This window comes from Barbus barbus, assembly GCF_936440315.1.
Source record: "Barbus barbus genome assembly, chromosome: 22".
In the NCBI taxonomy this organism is placed as follows: Eukaryota; Metazoa; Chordata; class Actinopteri; order Cypriniformes; family Cyprinidae; genus Barbus; species Barbus barbus.
In genome coordinates this window covers 9,170,269-9,183,883 of record NC_136750.1, presented here as the reverse complement: position 1 = coordinate 9,183,883, position 13,615 = coordinate 9,170,269, and the positions used below count along the sequence as shown (strand labels likewise).

Genomic DNA, 13,615 nt, shown 5'->3' with positions numbered 1-13,615 from the left:
TGGTGTAGTCCTACAAGAGTACACAATGAGCCTGGAGAAAGATGGATTGTGCTTTAGCTGGGCTTTCAAAAATCCATCACCCCAGCACTGAGAGTTCGGCCTATGGGAAGGTGAATTTACACTTGCTTTTACTCTGGTGTAAAGTGAGAAAAATGTTTCATACAGCACTTAAGGAAGCACCAGCCTCACTGTGAGGTAGACGTCAGATAAAGTGTAAAGTACTCAGTCATTGTTTAAAAAAAAAAAGAAATAAAAAAAAAGATTATATTATTATTGTCCTAAGGCACTTTTGGATTCTATACAAGATCACTGCATTTTACTATTTGATCTACACTTTTTCTTTTTTCTCCACACTATTCTATATTATTGTACGTGTTAACATTACCTTAGTTGTGTTGTATGTCAGAGATACAGGTGAAATCATTTTACCTCATGAAGGTCAGGCTCAGAGGGCTCACAGTCACAGATGAAGGAACTTTCTGGAAGACCTGAAGAGAAAGAGAAAGAAAGAGATGTCATAATACACCACGAACTAAATGGAAATTGTGACTTCATCATAATGTAACACAATTTTTATAGTGATCTTTGTGGCACTATAAACTGAAATTATTGTATATATTAACTATTATATTATGCAATATCTATGTCAAAGATAAACAGTCAGAGACATAAACTGCAAGTTGTTCATACTTGATTAATCTGCACTGAAAAAAAAGCTTCATGACAGTATTATTTTTCTGATGAATAGGTTCCACCGAGGTGTGATGAATAATGAAATAACAGAAGACACAGCAATCTATTCTTCAATATCTATTTTTTTAAATCTAGTCTTACAGTGATGAAATAACACTTTTACTGTTTCCATGAGGTATTTAATTTTTATTACTGATGGAAACTGACATGCATTTTTTTAGGGGGGAACGTTGGTGTGTGTGTGTGTGTGTGTGTGGGAATTTTCAGTGTACAGATATGCCATGTCTAATAGTGATTATAGTTATTATATAATTATTTATTTTCCACTGTGCAGTGTACATTTGAACTTTTTAAATTAAATATATATATTTTTTTACTCTAGATTTTTATTTTTGTTTTATTATTTTTTTTTTTTTTTTTTTTAATTAGTCAAATGTGTCACAGTACAGTGTATGTTGTGTGAGAGCATAGTCATTAACATGCATTGTATGCAATTCCACTACACTATATTGCACATTAAACTACAAATTCATATTTTAATCTCATTTTGATTTTAATTCTAACTGACATACAGTCATGATAAATGATCGCTTCAAAATAGAGTTCAGGATGCCGTACATCACAGAAATAAAATATTCTGTCTGGAAGGAAACATAAAAAAGTTATATATATATATAATCTAAAATTGTAAGGCTATGGCAAACCTAAATTTACCTCACACATAGGACAAGCTCAGTGTAATACTTTAAATGCTCAAGACACACGCACACTGCACCCTTTACCCAGGAACAGGATGAGGAAAAAAAAGCGTGATAAAGAAAATGATTCAAAATTACGGTAATTCAACACACACAGGTGTTTCACAGAAACACAAGAACCGCATGTAAGGGCCATACATACAATTTCACAGTTTTTCTTTTTATACTCAGTTGCCTAAATGTCTAAATTACCAATATGAGAGAAACTTGCAAAAAAGATAAGAGGTGATATGGTCAGTTGTACTGTTGGCTGCAGATAAAATAAAACAATTAAGCAAATTAACCCCTATTCAATTAATTGAATGAATACTGACAAACAAATATTATAGCAATCATATTAAAGGCTCAACACTACATTTGTTAGGTACACTGCAAATATCAATGTAAATTATGCAAGTGTGTTGAAATGTTCATTATCAACTGAGGAAATTAGATTACAGATGATTTTTCATATCACCCAAATAAATGCCTGGAAATATTCTCTCTCTACATGCACATTTCTGAGAATTTATTTACACACACTTGTTCCAAAAAAACAAACATTTATTATACTGAATTTAGGTGATATTTATCTAAACTGATGTTCATTATGTATTAATTGTTTTCTATTGTAAACTACATTTGTATTCATTTAGAACTGCACACCATTGCCCAAATAAAGACTAAGTAAATATTTTTAATCTAAAGATGTCTCACTTGCTCTCTGTATCATACATGCATCATCTTCATCTTTATAGCGTCTGTGCATCGCTGGAAAACCCCAGTACTCTGACACACAGTTTCAAAGTGTGTGCACATCTTTCCGAAAGCTCTCTCAAGTTCACCCGCATCACTCACAAGCCAAAAGACTTCCAAAACTGAACTGTTCATTTGTCTGTCTGTTTGTCTGTCTGTCTGTCTGTCTGTCTGTCTGTCTGTCTATCTATCTATCTATCTATCTATCTATCTATCTATCTATCTATGACGTCGTGTATATTTACTGTACATGACGTAACATGTACACTAAATTCACATTGCATTAAGTCAACTAATCGAAATAATGCAAAATCGGTGGGCAAATTTGTTGAGCAAAGCTGTTAGTCGTTAGCTGATTAAAAGTGAAAATGGATGAAAGGTAGCTGTGGATCCATAGGAAGAGTGTTATGCCTATGTGCGTATGCGTTTGACTTCACTGGCACAGCAAATAAATAAGGTCTGCCCTGAGGGTAAAAATCTTTGTTATGACTGTGCACATTTCTACATATCGCTCACTTGACCTCCTCTGTACACACATACACTCTGAAATACACCTTCACTAAAGCCTGGACTCGCTCTTATTCAGTAATAGTAGAATATTCATTGATTCAGTTAACTGCTTTTTACTTTTTTCTTCCACATAATGATGAAAATAATACAAATAAATAAACATATTTTCAAAAATGAGGATCATAACAGCCCAGCTGTAAACAGCGAGATTTTAAGTAACTTAAAGCGTAATGTTTTAGGACAACATTAATCAATTCCAAATTCAAGAAAGCAGATAAAATCATCAGAAAGTCAAGTTACAGATTGTACTTTCCTTAATTTCTAAAGTTTAAGTCTAATTTCTACGTTTAAGGAGATTTCTAGGGTTTTGCCAACTCGAAGTACTAAAATGTGTGCACATAAGAGAGAGATTTGTAACAAATTGCCGTTTTCGCATGCATGCTAAAAGAACAGTTTGGACACAGCTGCAGCCATACAGATTCATGATTTATAATTTTTATACGGCCCCTTTCTGAGCGATTAATCATTGGGAAAATCATTTCAACACTCCAGCTATACTCTCTCGCCCGATCTCCTGTTCCCTCCTCCACAGCTCTTGTTTCAGGAGAGTTGGATGACAAAGCCGTCTCCTTCACATGGAAAGAACAAATCTCAGAACAAACCGAGCTCTGTTAATCTTGATGAAGATTAAATGTGTCTGTAATTGACCTTTCTTTGTGTGGAACTATTTTGTATGCCTGTGTTTTCTAAAATGTATTTATTTATTTTTCTTGCACACACATACAGGATGTGAATGTTTACTCTGACCTCCAAAAACATTCACTAGTACAATGGTTCTCAACTGATCTTGCCTCATAATTTAACATTATAACACTTAACACTTATAACACTAAACAAATTGAGCTTAAAAATCAATCTGAACAACAATCTGAATGTATTAATATTAACATCAACTGCTTAAGCCCAGCAATATGCAAAATTGTTAATGTAACAAACTGAAGAGGAAAACTGAAAATCATATTTTGTAAAAAATAAACAAATTTGTGAATGTGGCTAAATTTAGCTCAGAGTTTCAGCGTTATTTTACTGGGGTTTTTATATAAAAATGATTATTATTATTATTATTGTATTTTTTTGTTTTTATTTTCTATTTGCATTTATCGCAGACTGCATCACTATCAGAACAGACCTATGACTCACAAATTGAGAACCATTTTTTTCATAACTACAACCATTTATATTTGCAGTTAAACGACTCTCTTATTTTTGTAACCCAAGACCTTTCCAAACAGCTTTTCCAGGAGTTTCAAGGACTGTTCTGTGCACTGAGACATCTGTGACAACCTGCACCCAGTTAAAAGGGATAGCTTTCATCAATTAATCCACAATTTGTCTTGTGAGTTACAAAAGAAAGATGGAACGGTGACACCTACAGTGGCGCTATAACTTCATTCTAAACATAAAGCATAGTCCATTGGATTGAGATGGTGTTGAACTTTGGAATGTTCCAGCGTTGTCTGTCATAAAATTCATTATTTAAACTCTATCAAACATTATGTGCTAAAAGCCCTGTAATTCTGTAGTCTTTTCCAGATAATACTTGAGAATTTATGAGATAGTGTTTGTAGTAAAATTGCCATACATCTTGAGAAAATTAGCACTTTGTGGTGTTAGTTGTCTTTTGAACCAAACAACTATATGATAAGAGCAAATGCTGTTTACATAGTTTCAGATAGTCTATTTTTAAGATGACAAACATGGTTTGCGCAATGCATGCACTGGATAAGACTAATAAAAACAGGCTACTAACAAGAATTATGATTTAAAAAAAAAAAAATAATTAAAATAAAAAATAAAACTTTAACAAACAACATCCAGAGAAAGCAGACTTTAAGTGGCCCAAATTGCATTTTATTGCATATCATTATAATTGTATGAAATGAAAATAAGCATATATGAACATCACATATGGTTAGTGGATAAAATAATTTTGCACAGCAAAATATATATATATATATATATGAAAAAATTATAATAATTAACAGTTTTAAGAATTTATTGATGAACGGTATATCCGGACTTTATACAAGCAGGGTATCAATCCCTGACCATAAAACAATGTCCAGACATTTTAATATTGATTACTACATTATTGCTATGTAAATAATGAATTTATTAACAACATAAGAAAGAAAGAAAGAAAGAAAGAAAGAAAGAAAGAAAGAAAGAAAGAAAGAAAGAAAAAATCGAGTCCTGCTTGACAATATTTATCTAAATAAGATTATATCCTTTCGTTTTCAGCAAAGCCATGACGGGTGCCTTTTAAATTAGCGTTCTAGAAAGATTCCAATATGTGATATATCATTTGCTACAAGCTACATTTAGTGCAACTCTAGTCAGATTTTATATCAGACATTTTATTTATTTTTTTATTTTTTTCAGAATGTATGATTTTCCATGTTGACTTAAAATTCTACTTAATACTTTGGTTTTAAAATACAGTAAATGGCAGGCTACAACAGGAACTACAACTGTCAAACTGTTGTTTTCATTGCAAGTACATGCTGCAAAAAGCTCAAGTTACGCATGATAAAAATCCAGCTGTATGCAAACTTGGAGCCTTCCCAAACTTCTAACAAAAAGAAACATGCCCCCTTTCTGTGTCAACCTGTGGCATGTACTACCTCTAACTGTTCTTATACAATGCAAAAAAGAAAAAGGAAAAATAATAAAAAAAGTTTCATTCCAGAGTTATCAAAATGCAAAGGTTTGACATTAAATACACAAACCGCTTTTAGCAACAACACTGTTCAAGTCTCAGAGGGAGAATTCCTTTTAGAAACCAGGTCCTTGTTCTCTCCCTCGCAACACTGCTTCCAGTTGGCTCTCAACAGAGAATTAACTGTATGGATCAACTTTTTCATGGGGAGGATGATGGCATGATGCTCCTTTCACTTTTTTAGTCCGTATTCCAAAAAAGTGATTGGACAATGAAAGAAATGTATGAATGCCATGCTGAGCAGAAGTTCTTTTCCAAGTTGAAGTTCATTTTCAAGCACATAAAAAATAGAGGGGGAGTAAAGAACAAACAAAAAGACCGTGCATGTCCAGCATGCAGGCACATGTCTCTTTATATAGTCAATAGATTCTGATGTAAAGTCACAAAACAGCAAGCAGAAGGCATGAGATGATAATGGAGGGGGAACAAAAATCCTTGGACTTTGGCAAAAGAACAAACAATATGTAAAAATAAAAATAGCAAACTTTCATTTTTGGCAAAAAAAAAATGCAAAAGGTGAATGAGGGTCAACATCATGAGTGGATATGCATACACATCAAAATATTAACTAATTTAGAGAATAATATAAATTTGTATATTAAGTTTGGTTTTACAGCATGCCTCCAAAACTCAAGAAGAACTGACTTCAGTTCAAAAAAAAAAAAAAAAAGTCAGCCTTGATCTAAGAACCCCCAAAACTGAAGAACAAAACTTTTAAAGACTTTATTGATTTCTTTTTTTTAGGCTTTTTATGGAACTCACATGAAACACTCCGGGGATGAGGGGTTGTTATCGCTGCTCGATGAGTTTTCTCGGAAGCCGCTGCTCACGAGCTTCTCGTACTTCTCTTTGTACGCGTCTCTCTCACGCACCAGTCTGGAGATCTCTTGTTTGAGGTGGTCCACCTGCTGCATGAGCTGTGTCTTCTCGCCCTCCAATACGTGTCTCTGCTGGACCCTCTTGTAGCGACACGACTGGGCATAGCCTCTGTTTTTGAGGGTTCTCCTCTTCTGTTTGAGTCGGATCATCTCTTCTTTGCTGACGCCGCGCAGCTGTCGGTTGAGCTCCCGCACGGACATGGTAACGAGTTGCTCGTCCGAGAAGCGGTCATCCAGGTGGGAGTGCTGGTGGTGGGTGGCAGATGAGTTGTTGCTGGACTGGACCCCTGGGGTTTGGTGCTGCAGGTGGTGGCTGTGGTGAAGATGGTGGTGATGGTGGTGCGGCGCCCCATTCTGCGCTGCAGCGGCGGCAATGACTGCGGACACCACCGCGGCGGCGGAGCCCATGTCCTCCCCGGCCATGGCGCCTCCCGCGCCGGCTGCGCTACTGAATTGCTGCCCTCTAGCATAGCCGTCGAAGCTCTGGAGCTGATGTGTGCTGCTGATCAGCGCTTCAACCGCGTCCTCGGGACTGAAGCCCAACGCCTCCGGGTTGAGCTGCTGCTGATAGCCGGTCATCCAGTAGAAATCCTCCAGGTGCGCCTTCTGTTCACTCCCGGAGCCAGGGCTGGGCGCCGAGAAGCTTGGGGAAGGGGGAACCGAGCTGCAGGGCGTGCTCATCGGGGTGGAAGACAGGGAGCCCCCGGCGATCAGGCGGCTGCACTGGCTGATGCTGCGATCGGGCTCCAGTGGCTCTTTCTTCACCTCAAACTTCATCAGATCGAAGTCATTAACATATTCCATGGCCAAGGGACTGGTGGGCAGGTCGGAGCTGCTCAGTGCCAGCTCTGATGCCATCCTCTTGCTGCTGACCGTCCTCCAGAGCGGGTGAAGAGCAGCTGTCAAAGCGGGCTGGGTCGGAAGAGAGTGAGCCAGTTTGATGATGTTTAAATGCTTTACTCTTAGCAGGAAAACAGAGACTGCACAGGACTTTGCACTGCTCTCCTAACTCCAGATTATGAGCTCTCGTTGGCACAGTCTATTGCAAAGATGCATCGGATCTTTTTCTCCTCTCTTTACAAGTGAATTTCGGCGGCCTTTGATTTCAAACATTTAACACTTTGGTGACTCCTCGTGAGCAGACATCATTGTGGTCAAACGGGTGAGTGGAACGTAAAAGAAGTGCGCTTGCTGACACAGATCGAGCTGAGAGTGTTTTTAAACTCGACACACTACAGTACAGTTTAAAAGCTTTGCTGAGTTTTATAGCTGCCGTGATGTAAGGTTCGGAGCAGCCAATGGGGTCACGGAATCTCAGAGCTCGTTAACATAGTTCGGAAACCAAAACTTTTCTCGTCAGCTGACTGTCATTTTGGAAATGCTGGAGGAAAGAACTGAATGGACTTCGAACGTTTAACTCTTTCGTCCTTCCCTTTTTCAAAATGTTCAGTTCTATTACTTTAGTAACACGAGTGTCTGGACTTGTACGTGTTTCTGTGTAGTTTTTATTTATTTATTTATTACATTTCTAATATTATGAGTTAGTAGGATAGTAGGATAAGTCAGGAGGATAACAACTGATTTTTCGACATAATCATTATAAAATAATAACTAAATGTCTAACTTAAATTATTGTTGTGCCTGAATTAACATGTAAAAATTAATACACAACACATAAACCTAAGTTATAATACAACGTTATTATTGTTATAATGGAAATTAAATTATTTCAATTAATACAATTATTTGCAAATAATTCAAGTTAGGGATGTTCTTGGATAAATGGGCCTTTTTAAAACTCAACAGTGCCACCTCTTGGATAAAACGAGAATTGTGTGTGTGTGTGTGTGTGTGTGTGTGTGCTGTGTGTGCGTGCATGTGTGAAGGTAGTTTTGGGACAAATTTGTACAAAAGTGAGCTAAATCTAAATAATAAAAATAAAAAGACATATTGGACGCATCCACATTTGTTAAAGCTGTATAAAATAAAGTTAATAAAGTTTTGTTTTAGTGGTTATCTTATAGTACGTATAACTCACTATTATACAAGTCAACAGAAGTGTGTGTGTGTTTTGGGGAGGTGGGGGATATACCGAGCCTTTGTGTAATGTAATCAGACCTATTGGAAAGTGAAACTTTATATTCACGTTTACGTATGAATGAATGGGACAGATGTCATTACAGTTTCAACAAAAGGAATAATTTGTAGTTGTACTACGCTGAACACAACAGCATTTGCATGATAGTATGTACTATGAGAGTACTATCTGTTCTTTTTGGGACGGACAATCAGAAGGTGAAAAAAAAAAAAATAATAAATTAAAAAAATTAATCTCGCCATTAGCTTAAGTAATGTCTAAACCGGGTAAAAATAGATCCTAAAGGTATCAATTGCACATTTTCACTAAAAATGCCCCCCTTCACCCTAAGTCAGACCTGAACTACATTAGGCTATAGTTCAGTGATCAACCAAATGATTCAAGCATAGATCAAGAGAAGAGCTATAAAACTTGTTTATCAGTTCTGTGAGCTCAGGCTCATCTAGTCATATATTAAACTACTCTTATGTTCATTGCTCTTTTACTGGAGGTCAGGGGTCGATTCTGGCAGTATTTCTTATTGTTTTCCCTTTTAGCAGGAGCACAGTATAAAGTAAATTTTGCTTTGCATAATATACCCGTCTGATTAATTAATGATCCTGTCTCAATCTTCAATTTCATGAGACTTACATTCTCGTCTCTCCAGAACTTCAATTAACAGCTCAGTGCCATGCTCTGTAGAATAGTAAAAACATAATTTAAAATCCACGAGTATACGTCCATGCAATGATAAGTTGCCCATTTAGGAAAACACTCATGTGACTTGTTTTAGGCTTGACTCTGCACCAACCATGCACTGCACAAAAGCCTATAATCATTTGCTCAGTATCTTTTCTGGCAAAGTCTATAATCTCATGCTTTGGATCCTTGGTATTTTTAGAGGATGTACTAAGACGAGTGTAATGATCTCTCTGACCGCTGGCCATGAATGATTACATCAATAGCTGTTACTGTATGTGTATGTGGGCCGTATTTGCATTAGCCTAACTCTGCATTTGCTCTTTATATGCTCTGACAAAGCAGTGCAGTTGCTAAGTTTGTTGAACTTTATTTACATTAGTATATAAAAAAATATAAATTAAAACTAAGAATGCATTTTAATATATATTGTTTATTATTGCAATCTGAATAACATTACTTACTTCTTATTTACATTATTATTTCCAAATTAACAAGTTGCATTCTGCAAATATCTAAATAAATAAATAATACATTCTACATGTATTTTGAATTACATAGAAATATAACTTCCTAAAGTACATGGATGAATATAGTGTAACCTTAAATTATTTAATTTAAAATGCTGTGTTGCTTATTTACTTTGCACGTGGATAGTATATTTTGTACTTCTTTTCAAACCATGTGTGCTTAACCCACAGTTCAGCCACAGATCCAACAAAATGCCTTGGCAAATAACTGTAATCTCAATTATGTCATATGGTGAGAAAATGAAAAATGATAAGCATCAAGGACTTCAAGGAGAGGATATGACTCCATGACCCTAAAGTCATTCCACTGAAGTCTACCAAAAGCCCAAAATATGAAAGTCCTCATTCTTAATCAGTTTAAAAACAGGATGGAACAGTTACATGTGAAATTGAGGAAATGGAATCTTTCCACACATAGATTGAAGTCACTAGTAAGAGGAAATAAGAAGTAAAAATGAATAAACTTAGCACTTTAATTCAAGAGCAAGTGGGAAGAGGTCCAGAACAATGGCCCAAGCGTGGCAGGCTGTGTTCTGTGCAGCACAGAGTTTCTGGAAGAATGTTCATATTGCTCTTGTCCATATTTATTTGTTTATTTCTTCATTTGACACTTTAATCCAAAACAAAATAGAACAGAGCCAAATAATTTTCATTGTGTACAATGTCAAGTTTATTAGAAAGACAAACAGTGAAATCATACAATAACCAGCACTGCCGATCTCCAAAAATGAAATCACTATAGGAGTAGTTCATATGATTAAATCGGAATGTGACACGGATAAGACTTAAACCTATGTGACACAGCTGCTGGGTGCAGTGAGCATTCTCTGAGTACAGATAAAGGATTTGGTGTATCCTGATGGGCTGTGTTATTGCATTTTATGGTCACTGCTTACCCATGCCATTCCCTTGGTGTTGCAGAACAGTCATGCAGTCAGTACTAGCTCATTGAGTCTGAGTAGACCTGAGTAGCTTGAGTCCAAGTCAAGACTGAGTCTAAATGCACCCAAATCCATTACAAGACCAATAAATATGGCCTTTGGCTCGGACTTGAGATGGATAGTCTAGTCTCCCCTGCTTCTAATGCAATGGGAGACTTCACCAAACTCTAGACCGGGTTAATGACGAGTCACAGATTGACACATGTCTAGTGAACTGCACAAATGCAGAACTCATTGATAGACCTGAAGGTTTCAAGGATGTTTTCTGTAAAAAAAAAGAAAAAAAAGAAAAAAAAAAGTGGTTCAAACAATTTAATAATAAAAATAAATAATAAAATACGATAGCATCATTTAGGCATTTTAGGTAATTTGTAAGATTATTATTATTTTTTTACTTCTGAAAACTGTACATTTAACAGCCCCATTAAATTTGAGTTTTTCAACATATTGCCATATTGAGTTACAAAACTTGCTGTTAATCAATTAACATTTGTTTTTGTTAGCCATTGCACTTTTACTGTATATATTATTTTGCATTGTATTTCTCCAGTTACTACACTAGCATATCCCTACACCTCTAAATCAGTACAGTAGAATCAGAACAGAGCAGTAAAGGCGTCATCGATTATGAGCATGCAGAGCCACTATACGTCTTAATTTGTTCCAGAGAATACAAACTGTCAAAAATACTGTAAGCTTAATGATTTCAGAGAGTTAAAGGGTTCACCTATTGGACCTTTTAATATTTATACATTTATAGCTCACCAGTTGAAAACCAAATGACAGGAAGCTACTGCAGTTTGTGGACAGAATTTTCCTCCTGCTGTTACATACACACTATTTTTAAGGCATCACACGCATATTTGAGAAAAGTAGACTAGCTGTTTTAAATTGTATGCAGTCAATATATGCTGTTTTGCTTTGCTGTAAGCTCAGCAAAGATTCTTCATCAACACAGATTTTATTTATTTATTTATTTACTTATTATTGCCGTTCACACTTCAATACTAAGTAAATAAATAAGCATGCTCAGCTGCTTATAGGATCAGCCAATAATTACTTCATATGACTCAATGTCACATGCATTAAATCACATTTTGGAGATGCACCAGATGCAGGCATACTTTCAAAAAGTGTGGTCCAAAAGAATAGCATAAGGGGCATTGGCCAAAGGTTGTCCATAAACAGACCTGATTCAGCAGTTATGAAAGACTGAGAAGTTTGAATATGAAAAGCTTTTGTAACTTTTTTTAGTGTCCATGGCAGTCTGCCGTGAGTATAATAATAATAACGTGGGTTAGAAGGTGGAATATATTTAAAAATTTATTAAAAAACTCCTGAACAAACGGCACCTGTTCAGTTCACATGCTATCTATCTATCTCCGCTGTTTTTTAGTTTAGTTTAGTTTTTTTCACATAAGACAATTTTGCCCTCATTAAAGCTTCAGAGGGAACAAATAAAATATAAACTAATATCACTAGCAAGATAATAATAATAATACAAAAAACAATAATTATACATAAATAAACAAGACTAGTATACTAATATATAAATATTAAATATTGGTAAATTTCCACAGGTGTCACATAAGGCATGCTATTTGTGTGCCATTGAAGAGTGTCTCCAATCAGTTCCATTTTCAGTTAGGACTAGACTAGCTACCCATGTAGGGCCAGTAAGTTACTAGCTCACTAGGTTTTGAGACAGCCACAGTTTCCCGCCATGTGTTGTATATTCTGTAGAACAGGTCAAATTAATGTGAAATCAATGGCTAATTGAACTTTTAGTTTGGTCTTTTAGTTGAATACCATCAATATAAGCAGCATGCATATACTGTCATGCAATGAGGACAATAGGGGTTTCACAGAATTATCTGAAGCATGCATAGTAGCCAAATTTTTGGAGAACAGTATGCTGTTCCTGTAACATTTTAATCATTTAAATCATTTTAATAAAATTGTTCAGAGAGGTCAAACCATATAATGGGCATCCTTGTTGTCTTGCAGACAATGACCTGTTGTACAAATGTGAAAATACTGCTTTACAGCTCCGCAGTGAGTATTGTGCATGATGATGACAACTTACATGTTGCGTACATTTCTGTCTGCGAGACATTCTGTGACATTATTAGGTTATCCATGTGATCCATTACAGGCAGATGGATAAGGTCACTGACATCTAGTTTTCAGACTGTAGTTGTGTCGGTAGCTAAATTGACTTACAGTAAAATTTCCACCTGCAACAACTCATATCGATCGAAAGGTTTACTTTGAACTTTAACCTCATTTCTCATCATAAATAAACAGAGCTCAGATCTCAGATCTTCAGACAAAGATTGATTTCCTTCAAAATAACTCTTCAGTATAAATCTATATGTGTTATTTGGCTAACTGCATTGCTCAATCTGACTCTGATTAATCTGTAAGTAAACTCATGCTGTTTGGTTGTTTTCTGGTTCCACTCACAGATTTGGAAAACAAAGATAACAAAACCATTAAAAATAAATAAATAAAAACTTTGAAATTGGTGCATTATTTTTCAATTAAGTAGCCTACACTTTACCCCTTACTCTTACAATTTATAGTACTCTAAAGCAAATCCTATATGTATATATATATTATTTTTTTGTGTGTATATATATATATAGGATTTGCTTTAGGAAAGGAAAGGCAATATATAAGGCTTTTTTGTATATATATATACAATAATTGGCCACAATTATTGGCACCCAATTATGGCAACCCAATTATTGCAACATCCGTTTCCTAAGATAACTGCTCTGAGTTTTGCCCTGTAATGCCTGAAGAGTTTGGAGAACACCTGATAAGAGATCGGAGACCATTCCTTTATAGAGAATCTCTCTAGATCCTTCAGATTCCCAACTCCATATTGGTGCATTTTCTGTGGGGTTCAGGTGAAGGAACTGGGACGGCCATGGCAAAAGCTTCATGTTGTGCTCAGTGACCCATCTGAGCAAGATGTCCAGGACCTCCGACAGAAAACAACAGGCCCGC

At 35.8% G+C, this 13,615-nt stretch overlaps 1 protein-coding gene across 1 annotated transcript; it reads right to left on the bottom strand.

The window, feature by feature from the left end:
* Nucleotides 1-5,141: 5,141 nt before the first annotated feature.
* LOC306888093 (transcription factor Maf-like) lies at nt 5,142-8,645 on the bottom strand. The gene has a single exon (XM_079446236.1). The coding sequence runs from the start codon at nt 7,209-7,211 to the stop codon at nt 6,234-6,236; it is 978 nt and encodes a 325-aa protein (XP_079302362.1). The 5' UTR covers nt 7,212-8,645; the 3' UTR covers nt 5,142-6,233.
* Between the last annotated feature and the right edge of the window lie 4,970 nt (nt 8,646-13,615).

Excerpts from the sequence above, each read along its gene's own strand:
- LOC306888093 (XM_079446236.1), bottom strand. The coding sequence starts at position 7,211 with ATGGCATCAGAGCTGGCACTGAGCAGCTCCGACCTGCCCACCAGTCCC.